Here is a 20,711-nt window from a genome sequence, read left to right as displayed (position 1 = left end):
GTGCTAGCAAATACCCCTTGGACAAGGGAGGGGACCAGGCGCAGCTTAGCAACGCAAAGCAACGCCATGGGGAGGGGACCACACTCAGACTGTCACGCTGAGATGTACCAGGTGCTTTGCAGGCTGGGACATGCACCCAGCCAGCAGTGGGATGTCCAGAGGGACCTGTGGACCAGCTGGACTCCCTGGGAGCTTGTGACCTGCCTGGGGGAGCAGCATACACCACCTTCAGGGCTGCCCTGCAAGGGCCTGCGTTGGAATGGGCTGGGGTGGCAGTGGCCATGGAGACACCCCCAGGGGCAGGAGGAGAGACACTTACGTGCATTCAGCCAGACAGATGGAGCAGACGGTGACACATGGAGAAACACAGCTGACACAAGCCAGTGGCAGCCAGCTCTGAAGGGAGCTGGGGAAACCCTCGGGGCCCAGCCCCAGGGAAAGGACTGCGCAGGAGGCAGTCAGTGTCTCCATCGAGAAGCTCGCCCAGGTCCCAGCTCACTCTCCAAAAGCCATCCTGCTGCTGTTGGATGGCTGAGCCCTCTGGGATCCCTCACCCCAGGGCAGAGCCCTGCCCACTAACCTTCTACCAGCGCCACCAGCCTGTACGGGCTTTTTCTCAACATGAAAAACTCTCTTAGCAGATAGCTGTGCACTGTGGAGGAGCAAATAAAATAAACAGCTCTTGGCACTGGGAGTGGACAACTGTGCTTTAATGGAGAGGTCACAGAGCAGCACCCAACGGCCCCACAGCACAGTCCCATGTCTCCCACCGCCATGCAGGTCTCAGCCCAGAGGATCATCCCATCATGTGCACAAGCATGGGGCTGTTTGTGCCAACACTGGCTCTCGGGGTCCCATGAGCAGCCAGCACTATGGGGTGCACGCCAAGGGTGACCCTTGTCCCGTGGCAGCAATCCCCAGGCAGCCTGGTGCCACCACACCATGCGCAGAGGTGAGCTGGACTCTTCTGTGGCCACGCCACGGCTGGAGGAGGCACGGTGGCCACTGGACACAGGTGCTGCTGGGGACAGTGTTGCCCCGCCTGTGATTTGCGGAGCAGCCAGCACTTGCTGACCCCCAACCTTGCGTGCACCACCAGCATCCCCACTACCTGAGGGCTGCAAGCAGGTGGCAGGACCGGACACACACACACACACACACACACACAGAGGACGACACTCGAGGTGGGAAGAGGAAGAGGAGAGAGGATACAGTTTTGCCAGGCATAGCAGGGCCAGGCTGCTCACAAGGGTGTTGAGACAGCGAGGAGCAGGATGGGGCGCAGCAGGAGCAGTCCTGTGGGGCAGCAGTCCCGGTATGCTCCAGCAGCACTGGGGCACAAGCGCAGGAGCCTCTCCCAGTCCCTGGCAGACAGCCCTCACAGGGGAAAGGGCATTTGCAACGTGCCCCTGTGGAAGGGGCGGCCAGCACAGCCAGGCAGCAGGTCCAGCTCTGTGCGTGCTTCGCACCCATCGCCCCAGCTCTATAATTCCCCCGCAGCAGGGGCTGGTGCAAGCCCCCCGGCCACCCGCGGGGTTGGGGCAGGGCACTGCAGGGAGGGGCACAGCCACTGCAGGGTTAGCACCAGCACAACGCAAACGTTCAGGGGATCTGCCGCTGCGCCCGCCTGCAGCACGTGGCCCCTGGCCTCTCCTGGCGGGAGATGCACAAGGGTGGGGGGAGCAGAAGGCTGCTGGGGCAGGGGAAGATGCTGGCTGTGCTCCGGCCCGCCTTGCCTGCAGGCAGGGAGGGCAGCTTGGACGCGGGCGAGTCACTCAGGGTGTGCCACCCTAGCAGCAGCGCGGGGCCCAGGCAGCCCAGCCCTGCGGGGATCGCCGCCCGGATGCAAGCGAGCTACAAAGCAGCACAAGGACGTGCTGGAGGCGAAGGCGTTCGCTCAGCTCCTGGCCCTGCGTGAGGGTTCGCGCCTGCCTGCGCAGGCAGAGGCTGAAGGCGTGGGGAGGGGGGGAAGATGGGGAGAGAGGGGCTGAGGGAGGGCAGCAGGTAGCGCAAGGGCAGGCAGTGCTGCGGGGACAATGTGAGGTGAAGGATGGGGAGGTCCTGTTGTTCAGAGTAAGCACCATCATGGCCAGGCTGTGGCTCCCTGCTCAGGGGGTCCCTCTCAGCACCCCACACCCCGGCTGCTGCTGGCTGCAGGGAATGGGCACAGAGGCTGCGAAGGAGGCAGGGGGGGCTGGGGACAGAGGGCAGCCATGGCGGGGGGGGGATGCCCTGCTGCAGAGCAGGGACAGGGCAAAGCAGAGCAGGACAGGGGGATGTGCAGCACACGGGGTAATGTTGGCCCATCCCAATCAGCAAGGGCAGCTGACGCTGAGCTGCCATCATGTCCCTCGGCCCAGTGGGGAGAGGACGCCCCACCAGCACCGCTCCCCTCAGGGTCTGCCGGGGTCTCAGGCTTCATTGGGTGCCTTCATCCTCATGAGCACGACATGGCTCTTCTTCCTACAGCCATAAACCACCAGCGCCACGAGAGCGGCAAGCAGGGCCACGCACACCAGGACAATGACCGCCACCACCACCCCGCTCTGTGTGCGCGTCAGCCCCCACCGTCCCCCCTTCTCTTCTTCCTGGGGGGAGACCGGTGACCCGACGGGGGGCTCCGTCCAGGTACGCTCTGGTGTCACCCCCTCAGAGGGGTGAGTAGGGAGCAGGGTGCTCCCCAGGGAGTAGGGAGAGGCACTTGAGGGCTGGGAAGCGAGGAGCTGGTCCCGCAGCAGCCGGGCGATGGGGGTGCCCCGCAGGGCAGGGGGCTGGGTGCAGACAGGGGGTGTGTCGCCCACCTTATGGGGGTTGTCCTCCAGCCAGCTCCGCAGGGGCAGGATACCCTCGTCGCAGCGCCAGGAGTTGTTGTGCAGCTTCACCTCCCGCAGGGTGGCCAGTGGGGAGAAGATGCCGGCGGGCAGGTACTCCAAGGCGTTGGCGTGCAGCTGAAGGTGCCGCAGCTCCGGGGTGGCCCTGAAGATGCCGCGTGGCAGCGCCTGTAGCTGGTTGTGGTGCAGGGAGATGTTCTGCAGCTTGGGCAGCCCCTCCAGCACCTGGGCATCCAGGCGGCGCAGAGTGTTGGAGTGCAGTGACAGCTCCAGCAGCTCCCCCAAACCCCGGAAAGCCCCCGATGCCACTGAGCGCAGCTGGTTCTTGCTGAGGACCAGGAGCTGCAGCTGGGTGAGGTTGCCAAAGACGGCAGTGGGGAGGGTGGAAAGCTCGTTCTCATAGAGCCACAGCTCCCGCAGGTCAGGCATGGGCCCGAAGGCGCTGGGGGAGATGTCTCGCAGGCGGTTGACGTGCAGGGTGATCTTGGTGAGGGCACGCAGAGGCAAGAAGACGCCGCTCGGCAGGGCGGTGATGAGGTTGTTGGACAGGTAGAGCTTCTGCAGGTTCCCGTTGTGCACGAAGAGCTCTGGGGACAGCGTCTCCAGCTGGTTCTGGTGCAGCCCTAGCTCCTGCAGCTCTGGCAGCCCATCAAAGATGCCCACTGGGATCTGCCGGAGCCGATTCTCATAGAGCCGCAGCACCTGCAGCCGCGCCAGCCGCTCGAAGGCCTGGGGCGGCAGGCGGTCGATCTTGTTCCTGGCCAGGTTGAGCTTGGTGAGGCTGGTGAGCTGGTCGAACACCCCCTCCTTCAGCTCCTGCAAGTTGTTCCCGTGCAGCTGCAGCTCCTTGAGGTTGCTCAGATGGGCAAAGTGGGAAGGCTCGACCTGGAGAATCTGGTTGCTGGAGAGAAGCAGTGACTCCAGCTTGTCCAGCGGCTCGAAGACCTGCACAGGAAGCTCCTGCAGCTTGTTACTGGCCAGGCTAAGGTAGCGCAGGTCGGGCAGGTGCTTGAAGGCCCCAGGGCTGATGCGCGACAGGTTGTTCTTCTCGATGCGCAGCCCAATCAGCAGGGAGGCGTTGCGGAAGGACGCGTCTCCCAGCTCGGTGATGTGTGTGTTGATGATCTGGAGGGTCACGGCGTTCGCAGGCATGGGGCTGGGGACCGTGGTGATGCCAGCACCGGAGCACTCCACCTGGGCAGGGCGGACGCACTGGCACTGCTCCGGGCACTGGCCACCGGCCAGCTGGATGCCCACCAGCAGCAGCAGCCACTGCCACCAGCCTCCCCGCTCCATTGAGCCTGCAGCAAAAACAAAGGAGGGGGGCTCAGCCCCTGCGATTTCCCAGCCCCCCCAGGGCTGCTGCTAGGGATGGGTGCTGCTTTCTCCCTGTAAAGGGCCACTGAGGCTGTGGCCACACTCCTGCCCCAGCACAGCAGCGAGGCAGAGGAGGGCTGGGGGCAGGCAGGGCTGGGCACTGCCCAGGCAGGAGTGCAGGACAGGACAGAGGCGGGGGCCGTGGCGCCTAGCAGCCATACCACAGCTATTAGTGGCATCCCTGGCGTCCCCCTCGCTTGGCTCCTGCAGTGGCCAGGAGCATGCTGGTTTCCTGTTTTGCAGCGAGTGTGGTGAGCTGCTACCAGTGGTGCTGGCCTCTCAGCACCGCCGAACCGCCAAGACCTTCACCAGAGCCGGCCCGCAGCACCCACAGCCGAGCAGGTCCCGGGGATGCTGGGTGGGGCAAGAGGAAAGGTGTGTGTCCCCCCGGCACACCCAAGCACCCTCCTGGCTCTGCCCGGCAGCAAGGGCTCTGAGCCCCTGTTGCGGAGCCAAGAACAGCACCAGCACCCGCTGCCCAGACGTGCTTTAGCTCCGATCCTGCAGCAGCCCGGGTCAAGGGGGCCCTCTGCCAGCTCCCCAGCCCAGGCTGGGTATGAGGGTGGCCCTGTCTGCACCCCATCCCCAGCAGAAGGTCTCAGCCCTGGCCAGTTTTGGCTGTGAGAGCAGGGTGTCCAGTGTGGGCACCCGTGTGCAGGGTGGTCCCAGGGGTAGTGCCTGGGGGGCCCCTGGAGCCCAGGGGGAGCGAGGGCGTTACAGCGAGGTCCTCCATCATTCCACAAGGACAGCCACCACAGATGCCCTCTTCTTCCTCCTCTGATCCAGGAGCTTTCCCCTCTCCGTAGATCAAAGTAGCAGCCTCATGCCAGGCTGGCACAGAGCAGCCCCCCACTAACAGCTTCGGGGGAGGGAGGGAGGGAGAAAACCCATGGCCCCCCCATTCCTGAGCACACAGCTCAGCCAGATGAGTAAGTCTGGCAGTGCAGGGGTCCGGACACGGCCCCCGAGTTGGCACAGCACCTCGGGGTGCCGGGGGCACAGCCCCTGCCCTCCACCCCAGGCTCCCTCCAGGGAAGACGCTGGCTCTCCAGCTGTGAGGGAGGAACCCTCCACAAGCCAGCACAGTTTATGTTTCCCATATGGAAACAATCTGCATCCAAGAACAGATTTCTTTATAGCAAACCGTTTATAAACTTCCCCAAAAGCTTTGCACATCAAAAGCCCTGCTCATGTCACTCCCTGGTAAGGCAGCTCAGAGAGCATCCAAGCTGGATCACCCTTCAGGAAAGGCAGCTGAAAACAATTTATCTGCTCTTTTCTACTGGGGACAAAAAGTTTACAGAGCAAGGGGCTGAATATTCCCTAGCATTCAGATCCTCGGCATCCCACTGCTCCTAACCTCAGCCCCCCGTAAATGTTACTTTCCCCGCCTTGATTTTCTTTATGGGTTAGTATTTAAGATACATTGCCTATGTAACTATTTCAGCTCCCACAGTGCCCAAGCGGGCTCAGTTAGTTGGAGAACCCTTGCAAGACAAACTTCTCCATCAAATAAAAGATGCTGAATATGCACACCCCACTGCCACGCCGCCACCCCTCGGAGCTGCCCCAGGAGTCCCGGGAGCACGGGGCCGCGCTCGCAGGGGTGATAGTGGAGAGGAGACTTACCCAAGTGTCCTGCAGCCGCGAGTGCCGAGTGAGCGCAGCTCCGTGCTGGCAAGAGAGCCGAGTGCGATTCATGCTTCCCCTCCCAGTATATAACCCGTCCAAATCAATGAATCAGCACAGGGGCAGCGTCGGGGTTAGGGAAAGCGCTGGAGCAGAGCTGCTTCCAACTCCTATTTCCTCGGCAAACAGAGCAAGCATCTCAAGGATGGAGTTTTGGGTTTTCCTCTCCTGAACCCCAGCACTCTTGTTTGAAGACAAGCAGATGGCCCCATGAACGTGCTGCTAGTGCCCAGGTAGCAGCTTGGCCCCGGACCCCCCCGCCCCGGTCCCCGGTGGGACACGGCTGGGTGCCCCGACCCATGGGGGCAGGTGAGGCAAAGCCAGACCCCCGGTCACGATCCTGCCCTTTGCTGGCACACATTCATACCAGGGCTGCTCCACGGCATCGCCTCAGCACGTGCACAGTGCTTGTGTCCCCAGCTACAGCCCCTGCCAGCGCCAGGACCTCCGGCCGTGCCCCAGCCCAGGGCTGGCAGCACAGGCAGCCCCCCAACATGCCGACCCTGCCCGGGGTCACAGCTCGTGTGCACTTCTCCCACCCGCAGATGCAAACGGGCCAGGAACCCACAAGCCCCCACGCCAGGGCTCTGCCCCACAGGCACCTCACCCAGGGAGCAGGCACCACGCAGGGGTCAGCAGCATTGCTGGTGCCAGCTGGAGGCCAGGCTGCTTCAGAGAGCCCTCAGCAAGCCAGAGCATCTCCCGCCAGCACTGCCGTGCCTGTGGGCGCTGAGAAACCCCCTCGGTGTCGATTGCAGGCAGACTTGCAACTCCAAAGTGGCACGTGTTGTCATCTCCCAGGGGCCGCTGCCCTCTTCATCCTCGGCAGCCCTGACACGTGAGTGATGGAGCCCAGCACCCAGGGGTGTTTGGGAAGCACAGCACAAGCCCGTCCCATCCACTCAGGAGCCCCTGTTGCCACCCCTCCCCTGTCCCCTCCAGCCCACATGGGTGCATGGGGGTGCCCTTGGTCCCCACTGCCCAGCCCAGGTCCCTCCCCGTGCCCACCTCTCCTGAGCAGCCCCGGTCCAGCAGCTGCCAGGAACAGGTATTTGGGAGGAAGCAGCTGAAGAGAGCCAGCATTCATGGCTTCCCGGAGCCGGAGCAGTCCCGTGCTAACCACGGGGCAGCTGGAATTTCCCTGACCACGTCTAATCCTGTCTCAGCCCACCCATGTTTCCACCAGCCACAGCAGCCCCTGCTCAGGTCGCAGCCAGTGCTAACGAGCTGCTGGAGATGGGAACAGCATGCAGCTGCTGCTGGAGAAGGGGGACGAAGGAGCAAGGAGGAAGGCTGCCTCCATCCCCATGCTGCAGCATGCTGTGCCGTGAGGGGTGGGAGAGCGCAGGGCTGTGCAGGGGACAGGGACCTTGTTCACAGTGGAGATCAGAGCAGGATAAACAACAAACTACAGGGATGGAGAGAGGAGTTTCCAGCCAGGCTCTGAGGAAGGCGACAGGGATCGTGGGAAGAGGGTAGGGAGTGGGACCTCAGCCGGAGGCAACCGCTGCCGACATGCCAGATTGCAAGGGGGCGGCCCCGCTGCTGCGGGATGTGCCGGATGGCCACGGACCCCTCCCCAGCCAGGGAGCGAGCACTGAGGCTACCCCCGGCCACGCTCCCCGCCCACTCCTGGGGCAAAGCCCATAGATTTGGTCACAGAGAAGGGGCATTCTGAAATCACCACCCGCAAGTGCTTTAGCTCACACTCTGTTGACATAGCATATTTTCCCAGCTCCATGATTCCCAAAATATCCTCCCCGCTTCCTTGACAGCGATGCGGCTGGAGGTCAGGCAACGGGCTTGGGAGCTGCCCGCTCCCTGCAGCCCTGGCACAAGAGCAGGGCTCTCATGGCCTTATCTCACCCTTATCGCCGGCTCTGTCTGCCCACTACCAGCGCCAGCGCTGCTGGGCTCCTGCCTGCTCTGACTCACCCCAGAAGCACACAGCTTTTCAGCAAGGCAACACAGAAATTAAACACCAGCACTTCCGAAAAACCACCACCCCAAGCCCAGTCTGACAGGAATGCTGGACTCAGCTCCTTCCAAGCAGCGCTGCCGCAGGGGGGGACACAGGGTGGGTACCCTCAAACACCCCAGGAAAGGGGGATGATCAGATTATGGTACCTACAACCACACAGAGCACCTGAAGTTTGGGATGAGCCCAGGTAACAGCCCTGCCAAAAACCCAGATGCCTCTACCCAGGCCTCGGGAACCTGGCTCCGGCCCCTGATTAGGAAGGATGAGTCTGTTTTCAAGACATCCCTAAAAATAAAGCAAAGCTGAGTAACTGCACAAGCCCGCACACCGCACCCGCAGAGGAGAGGGAGCCTCTCGCCGAGGTGAGCGCACAGAGCTTGCCCCAGGCTACGTGCAAGGGGTGGGGGGCAGGCAGGGAAGGGGAGCTGCTGCCTGCGGTGTGAGATCTCTGGACAGACGCATGGACATGCTCTGCACATCTGGAGGGGAGAGACAGCTCCCAGAGACAGCGTGCAGATGTTATTGAGGGTGAGATAAGTGTTTTGCAAAGGGAGGCTGCTCCACATAGCTGAGAGCTCACACGGTGCTGGAGGGAGCGGAGCAAGCCTCACGCCATGGGAAAGCCCCAGGGTCCAGGTCTGGGGACCTTCCCCCAGCTCCAGCCACACCAGCCAGAGAAAGGTTGAACCCCCTGACCAATCTCGGGATGGCGTGGAGTCACTGCCGTGTCCCTACACGTCTAAGAGGACGATGGAGCCCAAGGGTGGGCACTTGCCAGACCCCGTGCCCCCGCGAGATGGGGCTGGCAGCGAAACCTGCGGTCATGGCTGGGCTGGGGGGGGCGATCCTCCCCCGCATAGCCCCCAGCCCTCCTCGCTGTCTCTGCTGTCCGTACAGTTTTCTGATTCCTCACCAAAGGCAGTGGCCAAACACTGCAGTGTGGGGAAAAGCAAGAGCACGTGGCGCTGCCCACAGCCCAGCTGCTGCCGGCAGTCGCAGCCTGGGCTGGAGGTGCCCTTGCACCCGGGAGCCCCCAGCACTTTCCACTTTCTCCACATGCTGCTGAGCCCACAGGAGAGCTGGAGGTCCTGCGGCAAGTGGTCCCAGCTAACATTACCCCCCTTGCACTTTGACGTGGGAGGGAGCTCCCGGCGGCTGGCAGGGCCAGGAGCAGGCAACCCTTGGCCATGCTGAGCCACTTGCATTTGACACAATCTGGGCTCCCAGCATCGTCAGGGCTCCCATCATCGTCAGGGCTCCCATCTGTCCTGTGACCTCTTGCACAAGCCCTGATGCTCCACTGCACCAAGCTCGGCCCCAAAACACCACCAGCCAGGGAGGTCCTAGGAGCCCCAGAACAGCAGCATCACCCATTTTTGGGGAGGTGGGCCTCACTCCTGGACAGCGGGACAGTCCCGAGTCCGTCCATGCTGGCACACCTCCAGCACATCCCCACGGGCAGGGTGGTGGGTGCAGCAAAGCCAAGCAGCTCTGAATCACCAAGGGACTCGAAGCTGCTTGGAAAAATTCATGTAATCGCTAAAATTAGCAGCTTGTGGGCTTGGCCAGGAGACCACATTGCTCATCTGCCAAACAGCTGAGCACACTCACCCACACCGTGCTGCTGCACAGCCCGCTCCCCCCCAGCCCCTGCTCCCCACACACATCCAGCTCCCAGCAGCCCTGGGAGGGAGGGGACATCCCCAGGCCCCGCCGCTCCCCGCAGCGCAGGGCTAGGACCCCCCCCCAGTTATCTTACACCGCTGCAAAGCGCCCACCACACTATGAGAAACCCCCATGGTGGCCCCCGGTGCTCACAGAGACCGGCTGGCCCAGGGCATCGAGCCAAACTCTGCTCTGCTGAAGCATTGGAAGAGGGCGGAGGGCTGGGCTAGGGGCCAGGGGAGGGGGTCCCCTCAGTGCTCTAGCACAGGGGGACACCTCCAGGCCCGAGTCGTGCAGCAGGACACGTAGGCTCGAGCCACAGCTGAGGGGTGAAGGAAGGTGCGTTAGTCCCTCGAGGGCTGGTGCTGTCCCCCACTTACCACCCATTAGAGAGGCACCAGCAGCCCCTGCCCCACCACACCCCCACACCCTAACACTTTGAGGAACCAAGAACCAGAGCTCCTCTATAGGGCCAACGATCCGGCCCCCATGGTGTGTTCAGCTCGCTGCTTGAGGAATGCAGGACCAGGGCTGCCTTGCTGCTTGTGGCTACAGGCTGCTCCATCTGCATCTGCCCCAAGGGCTGGGGGCATGTCCCATCTTCCCTGGGGATGCACGTGTGCAGGGCAGGAGCTTTGGGAAGGAGCAGCAGCCCTGGTCCTGGATGGGCAGCAGGGATGGCCTTGAGGCTAACCACCATCCAAGCACCAGACCCACCACAACCCTCCTGGAGCTCAAGGAAAATGGCATTCAGGATCTCAAGCATCAGCAGGACTTGCCCAGCCAGCAGGACCGGCTCCTCCAGGCTCAGCCTGAGCCCCGAGTGATAGCAGCAGCACGCAGGGCTTGGCGCGGGCTCAGGGCAGCGCTAGGCTGGAAGGAATGTGGGGCTTGCGGCCAAGTCCGCCTGGAGAGATAATCCAAAGCGGAAAGAGCTTGTCCGATGGGCGCTGGGAGAGGGGGGAAGGACTGGCTGGAGCAGAGGCGATGGCAGGGGGCTGTCCCAGTGCACGCACTGCAAAGTGTTTGCTGGACCAGCTTTGGCCTGTTCTCCATAAAGCCATCGCTGACACCCCTTCCCAACACCCCAAGGGGGAAGGGGGTCCATCTATCCCCGGTGTCCGGCGAAGCCAGCGGAGGAGCGCACAGCAGGCTGTGGAGCCGCTGCCAGCTGTCACTGGCTCCCTGCCCTGGGCTTTTTTCATCTAGAGACACAAAGGCACAGCTGGAAGCCTGGCACGTTGTGGAGAAACACCACAGTCCTACAGCAGCGATTCCACAAGAGGGGCCAAGCCCAGTGGTGGGATGTCTCTGGGTGCTGCTGGAGCAGCGGACCCCCACCCCACAACGAAGGGGGACTCGCCCACCATGGTTCAGGCAAGAGGCTTTGCCAGGGCTCATCTGCCCGTAAACACGGAGGGAAGGGGATGTGAACCCAGACTCCCGCTAGGAAAATGCAGGCATAGCACCTCCATAGCTTGCCCAACTCTGGACGGAGCTGCAGCAAAGCAGGAGCTTCAGGCCTCCCGATCACTTTGAGAGCCTGTAAACACAACCTCAGCCTTGTCCCGTGGGTACGGGCCTTTGGCTGCATCTCCTCCTGGCTGTTCCATCATCCCTCGGAAATGCTGTGCTCTGATATCATGGCTGCTGAATCAGCTTCCCCAGGCGAGATGCGCTGGTCGGAGGCCTGGAGGAGACATGGCCAACGCTCCATAACGTCAGGCTGAGGATCCCAGAGCTCCTGCCTCACAGCCAGCGGTCACACGTGCTTTTGAACCATGGAGCACTGCTGGGTGTCTTCTCCAAGCACATCTGCCATCACCCAGCTTCTCTTTGCTACCGGCAGAGGGAGGATCTGAGGTGCGGGCTCCAGTCTTGCCGCTACACACTGGAGGGCTGAGCTGCATTTAGTAGGTGCCCACCAGAGCTCACTCCCCTCTGCAAGCAGCGACAAAGTCTCTACAGCAGCTACTGGCCTCACGTGGCAGGGGTGAGACGGGAAAGGGCCGAGATGCTGGGGACACGAGCACAGCACACAGGTGCTGGTGGCTTGGAAGGGTCCTGCAGCAGCTGGGAAGCAGGCAGGAAGCTGCCAGCACTTACATCAGCAGTTAATTCCCTCCTTGCCCCCACGCTCTTTGGGCTATTAGGAGGGGACTCTGTGCGCTCAGGTCCCAAGAAGCAAAGGAGAACAGCACCTGTGGTGACATCAGGCTGGAACATGCTGCGCACTCCCACAGCCCAGCAGTCAGAGGCTCCCGCTGCTCCAAGGCAGAGAGCGCAGAAGCAGCCGCCGCAGGAGCAAGCGTGTGAGGGAACCAAGCAAGTTACAGAAGACCCTTCGCTTGGGTGCTCTGGTGACATGCTCCAAGCGCTCCCAAAGGCGGCTTCTGGGACTCAGAGGTCTGGTTAACCTCTGCTGCCTAGCACACACGTGCTTTGAATCCACCCTTTCCCAGCAGCAGGGATGCCCCCGACCAGGGATTAGATACCTCCAACCTTTTCCAGCCTGGTGGCAGAGGCCAGGCAGTAGTTTGCAAAGATGTGGGCTGCAGGGACCAAGAAAAACCTCGCCAATACACTGGCAATGGCAAACCATCGGCACCTTGAGACGCCAGCAAGGCAATGGCACCCAGAGAGAGGGTCCGAGGTGCAGCTGCGCATTCCCCGGGGAGCCCTCCCTGCTGCTTCCCCACCTGCCACAGCTGCCGTCATCCTGACCTGGAAGACTGTCCCTTCTCCAGGAAAAATGGAGATGTGATATAAACAAGCACGTCCTTGGATTTCCCAGGCCAGGAAGTTTTGCAGGAAGGGCCGAGCTCTGCTGGGCAAGAAGCAATGAATCGGCGGCAGCTCAAAACAGGACACCTCAGAAGAAGGGTTAGTAAAACACCCCAGGCCCTTACTGCTCCAGCCTTTTGTTGTCTGCTGACTTCACTTCCCCGTCTGGCTCAAGCATGGGGAAAGCCCGATGACAGCATGCAGAAACGAATCATCCTCCTCTGAGCACTTGACTGTACGCAGCCGCGTGCCAAAGCCCCCACGTGCCAGAGCTCAGCGACTGCAGAACAGAAGCCAAGGGAGCAGCGCGGAGACCCAGCTGGCCCCGCTGCGGGGCTGGGGTGGCCAAAGGAGGGCTCAGAAAGATGGCAGCTGCTGCTAACCTGCTGCTCTTCCACAGGTCGGACATCAGGGCGTCATACGCCCATACGGTGACCAACCTGTTGCTTTTTCTTATAAATCAGCGTGCATCCGAGTGCCCGTAGCTACGAGCACATTTCTTCAGTGCCTCACCGAGGCAAACAATAACCAGCATGGTTTGTAGAACAATTCCCTCGTTACTCCAGATTATACTTATCTCCTGCCTGCTGCAAGCAGATGCCTGCGTGGCACTTGTATGACAGCGCTGGAGCTGGAACAACACTAAGTGGTCATTACAGTTGCCCAACAAAGAACCTAAATTTGTAACAAGTGCCTTCTTTTAAGCACTAGCATGTAACAACCCAGAACCACCACCAAGAAAGCTTCACGTTGACTTTGACCTTCTCTTAAATATACTGCAATAAATATTCTGGTGCTTCTGTTTATGAATCCAGTCCCAGTTTGCTTCACACCAGCTGTAGCAACTTGCATTTCTGCTCCTTTAGAGATGGTTCTACCTACCATTTAGCCAGGCTTGCTAAATTTTGTTAAACCTCGCCAGCAAGACGATGGTTATTTAACACCATAAAAGAGCATTGCTACTCTTCACAGCCTAGACCAGGAATTCAAGCCCAGAGCACCCTGAAGCAAAGCTGTCCATAGTTTATCCTCATTGCCTGGAGTAGCGCGCAACAGGGAACAGGCCACAAACCTGCAGTAAATGCAAGCCCTCTTCAGCTCAGGCCTGTACAGCGCCATTTCAAGGCCATCCAGGAGAGACCTCAGTAGTTAGAAAGTCAGTATGGCTACAAAAGGACTCCTGGAGCACAGGGTCTCCTGCCCAAGGAGCCAGAGAACCACATCCAGAGGTTGATTCAGCCCTAGCTTTTGAGCACAACGGCAGAGCTTTAAAGAGCTAAGTCACATAATTAAGATAAAAGCTAATAGTTAAATCCAAGAGCGACCAAAACCCGCTGTTGTCTGCACACGCAGTCTGACAGCTACCAGTCTATTTACAAACTAAGATACTCCTATCTCTCAAAATATTAAAAAAAACATTTCAGTATGAAGACCAAAACTCACACTTTTGCCTCGTAGTTGTCTTTGCACATCAACACTTGAAAGGGCTGAAAGTCAGGGAGTAATACTATGGAATAAGGAAAGGTAAAAAGTGCTGAGACCAAATACGACTGAACACGCTACTGCAAACTGCAGTTTGACGGAGATGCGTATACTCCCCAGCCAACTTCAAAAAAAAAAAAAAAAAGGTGGTGACACTTCAGGGCCCTCGGATCAGGCAAGCTCCCTGCCGCTGCGCTGCACACCTATGTTCTGCTAGGCAAGCCCAGGAGAGACCGTCCCCTTCTCTCCCAGCTCAGCCAAGACCAGCTCTCAAACCAACAACGCTGCTCTGGAGCCAAGCCTCAGTCCTGGGCATCTGCCTGGTACTCCGGTTTCAAGACTGACTGCATCGTGCAGCGAGTAACGCCTTGCTTTGCAGACCACTGGTCAAAGTTTAAGGATAAAAGCGTTTACTTAACATTCGGATTTGTAGCAATGTTACAAAGTTTCCAAAACACCCGAACACACACACACAAAATACATCAAGGTTATACTTCCTAGTCTAGCATCTTACTTACCTTCCTCTGGCTAAGCTAGAGGAAAGCACCGACAGCTTTAAATGGTACCCCTTCCTCCTGCCATGTCCTGGAAAGGAGCTGACAGAAAGCAAAAACTAAGACACTTGCACCGCATCGCTCTGCCCCCACCTCCATTTTTAAAAGGTCTTTTCCAGCATCTCCTCCCAAAACTACTATTTCTTTTCTCAATAAGCAGACAAAACGCTGCAGGCAGCATAAGGCATAATACCGTTTGGAGTACCGCGGGCAACCTTTACAGCGTGGTTAAAGCCGTGTTCCTACGCGGACATCCCTACGCTGGTGCCGCCTCCAGGTGAGCACGGAGCAGGCAGCGGTCCCGGGCAGGGACAGGGCTGCCGGCCAAGCAGGGAACTAGAAGCACACGCGGAGAGGTGACCACAGATTTTCTTTCAGCTCTCCCTCTGGGTTCATGCACCAAGCGCTGCAGCAACATAGAGTGATTACAATCACTTTTGGCAAACGCTGGAAGGTACATAGAAGTGCATTTTCATTATGCTGTAAAAACAAGGTTTTTATGGTTCTTGTTATGAAATTTGTAATCCATATCTGAATCAAGTGTGAACTGCCCAAATGCTTGAAATGCATCCAAACCAGCACTTTTAATCCTCTCTTTGGCTGTTATTCTCTATCTTAAAAAATTTTATCAGAACTACAGGCTGAGCAGGAGTAGTTCTGGAGTGCAAGAGCTGCCTAGTTTTACCCATCACATACAGAGTGAGCGCAACGGTTACAGTCTGGAGTGCTAAAATCAAACTGTGAAGGCACAAGAATAGCTGACAATAAGCAATTCTGGTATTAAAATAGCGCTTAGCACTCCAGCGGGCTGGCAGCTCATCCCACCAGGCAAGAGTAGTTAAATCTGTTCCTCTAACACTGTTGGTTTCTACTATGACGCTGGGAGAAGTTTGGGTCAGAACATCTGAGAAATGAAACCTAGGCTGTCCAACGTCTTCAACATGTGAGTAGGTAAAATCCAAAGTTGCAAGAGGAATTGATGCAGGTGTGCTGGTATCCATGTCGGACACCGCTGTTACGGTAGTCTTCCGAGATGACATCAAGCGCTCCGTCACAAGAGAAGGCGAAGCCTGGGAATAAGTTGAGCTGAGCATCTGGTATGTAATGGCTGAGGTTGGCAGGCACTTCAGGTGATCATCTGTTAGAGCCACAAGAGAAATATTCTGTAGTGCCAGCGGGCTGTCACACATTAGCGATGGCATGTTTTTAACTATCTCCGTGCTCTTTTGGAGCCACTCTTGGAAGCCAAGAATTTGGCAATTGCATTTCCAAGGGTTGTTGTCGAGGAAGACTTCTTGCAGCTCAGGTAAAGTGGTAAAAAAATCTCCAGGAAGAGACTGCAGCTTAGTACTATTCAGGTAAACTTTCTGAAGGTGCTTGAGATTATGAAAAAGGTTTCTAGGAAGAACCTCAAGCCTCGAATCAAAAAGGGAAATGTTCTGCAGTTTCTGCAGGCTCAGGAAGATGCCCTCTGGCAGAGTGGAAATATTATTTGTATGCAGAGAAAGGCCCCGCAGTTCATTCAGACCACTGAATACATTCTTAGGAAGAACACTAAGCTCTGGATTAAAACTCAGCACAAGAAGCTCTAAATTTGTCAAGTTACTGAACACAAAATCTGGTAGTGTTGAGAGCTTTGTGCAATACAGCCACAAGCTAACAAGATGCCGCATTTCTCCAAACAATACTTCTGGAAGAGACTTCAGCGGGTTCCTGTACAAGGTCAATTTAGACAGGTCATGCAAATGCAGAAAGAGCCCAGGAGGCAAAGCCTCAAGCTTGTTTTTGGAGAGCGTTAGGCTTCTCAGTTTATGAAGACAACTAAATGCATCAGGGGCGATGGACTGGATGTTATTGGAATGCAGGAAGAGTTCCAGCAGCTCCTTCAGGCTATCAAACATACCAGACTCTACTGAAGACAGCCTGTTAAAATACAGCATCAGCTTCTCAAGCCTGGTTAACTTACTAAATATATTCCTAGGCAGTGCTGCCAAACAATTTCTCGACAAGTTCAGTACTCTGAGTTTGGCAAGTTTCTTCAGCACGCCACTAGGAAGTGCTGTTAGTTGGTTTTTGTTCAAGAAAAGCTCCTCCAAACTAGCTAGCTTGTCAAACAGATTTTCTTCAATGGATTTCAATCTGTTACTTTCCATGATCAATTGCCGAAGCTGTACCGTGTCATCAAAGACTTCTGGGGGAAGTTCAACCAGCTTATTACCTAGCAGCTTGAGGGCTTTTAGCCTTCTCAAGCCTTTAAAAGCCATTGGTGAAATCAGAGAGATGTTGTTTGAAGACAAGATGAGATGCCGCAGCTCCACCATCCCAGAAAAAGCATCCTGCAAGTATGTTACATTAGTGTCCGTTATGTGAATTTCTGTCACGTTGCAAGGCAGATTTAACGATTCCAGGTCTTTTATGTGGGGACCAGAACAATGAATTGCATTTTTTGAAGAGCAGTCGCATTTCTCAGGACAAATAGATGCATCCAACTGGAAGAAAAGCTTGATCATCACTGACAAACGGAGCACCAACATCCTTGTTGAAGTGCCAGAAACATTAGCTGTTACAAGAGATAAGAGAGAGTCAGGATTTGATCACAGGTAGTTAATAACTTAAGCAGTCGACAAAGTTGTGTGAATATATTAGAAACCCTGCAAGTGTGTGTGAAATTTCTCTCAGCTTGAAAACAAACTTCAAAATCTCTATTACTGTTGACTGCAAATATTTCCAAGGTGCTCAGCTTACACTGAGAAGTACAGGTAAAGCTCTTTTGTAAATCAAGTATTCCTTGTTTATATTTCTACTAGTCAAGTATAATAAAAGCATATGAAAATCATGATGAAACTGTAAATCATCATAAGGCATGTATTTATTTGAACAGAAAAGCACTAAGTTACACACAGAAAGTCTTTAAAAAAATTATCAAAAGGTCCTGCACCCACAATGTTTTTTTATTGTAGGTTACCTGAGGTTTAAAAACAAAGTTTAGCCTGCAAAAATAGATAATCGAGGTAAAAAGGGTGTCCTATATTTTAAGTGGCCAAAAGCAAAACAGCACGCAGTTCTGTTAAATCATCTCTCAGCATTTGCAAGCGATCACTTCTTGGAACAGCCCAAGAACACCCAAGAAGTAACAAGCTATTTCTGACATAGCCTGAAATAACACACCAGAGCTCACGCAGCACAGGACAGTAGCGGGCTCCGATAACCAACGAGTCCCATTTCAACAGCTCACTGCAATACTAAGTTATCAGCGGAATAAAAAAATACAGTGAAATGAGGGGAAAGAAGTGCCACGAAGTTAGCTAGAAAGCCATAGCGATAAAGGTAGATCTGCATGAAACATACCACAAAGTTGGAGAGTTGTATAGATCTCCAAACAAAAAAAAAAAAAAAAAGGAACAGGAAAGCAATCATTGTAGCTGTAATGATAATATTTAAAGGAGCAAGTCAAACAGAAATCCTCTACAGTTTAGAAATATTTCCTTAGTGAAATCAACAAGTCCAAGTGTATCAGAAACCTGGAAGTCAAGCACCAGGCTGATCAGTAGAAGCAGCAGCTGGGACAGCTGGAATAGCTGGACAAGTTCTGCAGACGTAACTGGAACAGTGTCAGTCTCCAGCACCGAGAACACTGGGGGAGAGGAGGGCTCTGTTCCAACACAGCCTTTTCCAGGGGCAAGGATGAAGGTCTCCCAGACCAACCCCACAGACAGACATGGGTACAAATCCCATCACTTAAAGTCAGGTGGGATAGCAGAGCTTCTCACACGCTCGAACTGCTGACAAGGACATAACAACATGGATCCAAAACCAGCTGCTGCATCAAAAAAGCAAAAGGGAGTACTTTAAAAAAAATATTCTTGGTTAAGTTCAAAGTACTGAAGACTGATGAACCATGCATCCCTTCTCAGGAAAGGAAGGACATGGCACCCAGTAGTATCAAGTACCAGCAACACGGTGCCACAAAGCAAGCTCTCACTGGGCTTCCTAAACTCTTTGAATGAGACTGCAAATCACCAAAAAAAGGCCTTGAGATTTCACGCTTCCAAAGGACTTTGCCATGTCAAACAAGAACCTTTCAGAGACTCTCACCCTCGTAGTAATCCCTCCCAACCTGACCATCTCACACAAACCAGTGATGCCTTCACCTCAACAGAGAAACTCGTGAGCCAGCCTGGCCCTGATCCTACCTATCCCCCACCTCAGCACACCGATGACAGCCACATCCCCGTGCACCCAGGGCGAGTACCTCACCCCACAGCCCGCACCAGTGGCGTGTGAGCACAACCCTCCACACGGGACAAATGCATCAAGAAATTTGTTTCAAGCCCTGACTGGCATCTCGACCTACATCAACTCAACCCAACAGCAGAACTACAGGGCTCAGCGAGGCAAGAGAAATAAGGGTCTAGAGAAGTAATGGGGGGGGAACCCCAAACTGTTATTCTACAGGCTGCAAATGCAGGTCCATCAGAGTCTGCAGGCCAGAGTCTGTAAAATAAGAAGCAGGGTAACACTGGTCTGTAGACCGGGGATGTCCATTTTCCTGGTCTTGTAACAAAAGGTAAGAGAATATTCAACAAGGCAAGGTTAGACACTCAGAAGTGCTAGAAGACATACCTTTTCACAAACGAATGTAGAAATTCTTTGCAAGAGACTAAGGCCACAATTGTATGACTTGCACAGGAACTGGACACTCCCATGGATCTCAAACATCTAGAGCTGCTAATGGTATTTTTAAAAGAAATGTTTATACTTCCGTAACTGAAGATTTTAATAGTAGAGAATGCAGTAAGATCCACATAAGGGTCATACTTATACATTCCCATGTACTAAAATTTTCTCAAACTCTCATGTGAAACACCTGCCATTCCAGAAAGGACACCAGCCTGGCTGGTCATTTACCATCTTCTGGTCTACAGCCTCTTTCTTTCCCTTCCTACCACCCCTTTAATGTTTCTCAGACTCTGAAAGAATCCCAGGAGCAATACATTAATATTGTTAGTATATTAAAAGTCATATATCGGTTTTGACCTTAGCTGCAGAGAATATCGAGCACATGTATAATTTACTATGATGCTTAATTTTTTTAGTTTCTTGTGAGTTTCTAAACTCATATGCGCATGAAGAAGGAATTTGGAACTGTACCATAGAAACTTATCTGCTTTTTAGAGGAACTTACGAAGAGCATAGCAAGCAATCAGGCTTCACCATGATTCTGCACTTTAAATGGGAAGTAAAACAGCAAAATGCATCCTCTAGATAACACTTTCACCCGTATTTGCATAACTATTATGAAAGGACAAAGAATATTTTAAGCTTCAGAGCAGATTTTGCCTACATTTAGTTGTGTAAGCAACCAGCTTCCATAGGTTGTACACAATTCCAAAAGTAGAACTTGAGACCACTCACAAAACGGGAGAAAGTTTGAAGTCACACATGCAAAAGCACAAAAACCACTTGTAGCTTCTTTGACAGTGATATTAAAGTAGGTGTTTCAACCAACCCAATGCAAACCTGGCTAGAGTCAGAAATCTATATTTCAACATGAATTATGATCAGAAAGAAATTTCAAACCTGTAAGAGTTCCACCGTGGTCTGCTATGCAGGTGCATTAGGTTTTGAAGGAGCGGACACACCTACTTTAAACAACCAAGTGACTGATCTGTACCCTTCACAAGGCTGCTCTGACTTTTACTTTCTTGCAAGATTAGAGTCAAAGCAATGTGAGTAAGGAATGAAAAGTTTTCTACTTAACCCTTTGGCTTAGCAATCCGGTGTTGACCCGTTTGGCTTCTGTTTTTCGTCCAAGTCTTCTGTAGTCACAGGCCAACAAAATCTAAAGCCTGAAAGACTCTGAAGAGAGAAAAGCTTTAAGTTTTCAAAATACTAGCTTGAAATCAGAAGATTAAGTTTTTGTAAGGAAGTAACCAGGTATTTCAAACATCTTCCAGTTTAAAATAACATGCTTTGTCAATGAACGTTTAAACAGAAGGTGAGCTGCAGGGTGGAAAAGACGTCTTCATCTCTATATGATTTTTCTGAAGATGACTGTGACAACAGTGCCAGCTCACAACCAAGAACATTTGCCCAAGACTCTTTTCAAGATAATGTCTCCCACGCATCAAAGAACAGAAGGAACATCTGGATACAGAAGGTGGAAACAAGCTGCTGTTATCACATGTACAAGGTCTGGCTTTACAATGGCTCTTATAAGGCAGCTGGAGAAAGTACGGTCAGTATTACCCCACTGCAGAACAGCGGTGCTATGGTATGCGCAGCTAACACATGGCATGCGTACTTCACCTCCATCTTCAAAGACACAGAGGCACTGAACAAGATACC

General features: G+C 55.0%; 2 protein-coding genes across 4 annotated transcripts; both read right to left on the bottom strand.

Moving 5' to 3' along the window:
* Nucleotides 1–694: 694 nt before the first annotated feature.
* Nucleotides 695–6,988, bottom strand: LOC129210228 (leucine-rich repeat-containing protein 15-like). Of its 3 annotated transcripts, none has more exons than XM_054835944.1 (2): nt 6,906–6,988; nt 695–4,132 (listed from the first exon to the last, which is right to left on the bottom strand). In XM_054835944.1, the coding sequence occupies exons 1-2, from the start codon at nt 6,982–6,984 to the stop codon at nt 2,412–2,414; spliced, it is 1,800 nt and encodes a 599-aa protein (XP_054691919.1). In that variant the 5' UTR covers nt 6,985–6,988; the 3' UTR covers nt 695–2,411. The 3 variants fall into 3 exon arrangements, with proteins under 3 accessions (XP_054691919.1, XP_054691920.1, XP_054691921.1); XM_054835945.1 differs by lacking the exon at nt 6,906–6,988 and adding an exon at nt 5,838–6,108; XM_054835946.1 differs by lacking the exon at nt 6,906–6,988 and adding an exon at nt 4,370–4,577.
* Nucleotides 6,989–12,811: 5,823 nt separating this feature from the next.
* On the bottom strand, nt 12,812–20,146 carry GP5 (glycoprotein V platelet). The gene is made up of 2 exons (XM_054835119.1): nt 20,125–20,146; nt 12,812–16,923 (listed from the first exon to the last, which is right to left on the bottom strand). Exon 2 carries the CDS (start codon nt 16,895–16,897, stop codon nt 14,948–14,950), a length of 1,950 nt encoding a protein of 649 aa, XP_054691094.1. The 5' UTR covers nt 16,898–16,923; nt 20,125–20,146; the 3' UTR covers nt 12,812–14,947.
* Between the last annotated feature and the right edge of the window lie 565 nt (nt 20,147–20,711).

Source organism: Grus americana, chromosome 9 (genome assembly GCF_028858705.1).
Source record: "Grus americana isolate bGruAme1 chromosome 9, bGruAme1.mat, whole genome shotgun sequence".
Lineage (NCBI taxonomy): Eukaryota > Metazoa > Chordata > Aves > Gruiformes > Gruidae > Grus > Grus americana.
Note: the sequence above shows the minus strand (reverse complement) of the source record. Positions and strands in the feature narration are given on the sequence as shown.

What these genes read in the sequence shown, in the direction of transcription:
- GP5 (XM_054835119.1), bottom strand. Translation starts at nt 16,897, where the DNA reads ATGTTGGTGCTCCGTTTGTCAGTGATGATCAAGCTTTTCTTCCAGTTG.
- LOC129210228 (XM_054835944.1), bottom strand. Translation starts at nt 6,984, where the DNA reads ATGAATGCTGGCTCTCTTCAGCTGCTTCCTCCCAAATACCTGTTCCTG. An exon ending in ACCGGGGCTGCTCAGGAGAG is followed by an intron (nt 4,133 to 6,905) that starts GTGGGCACGGGG and finishes TTTTTGCTGCAG; the next exon opens with GCTCAATGGAGCGGGGAGGC.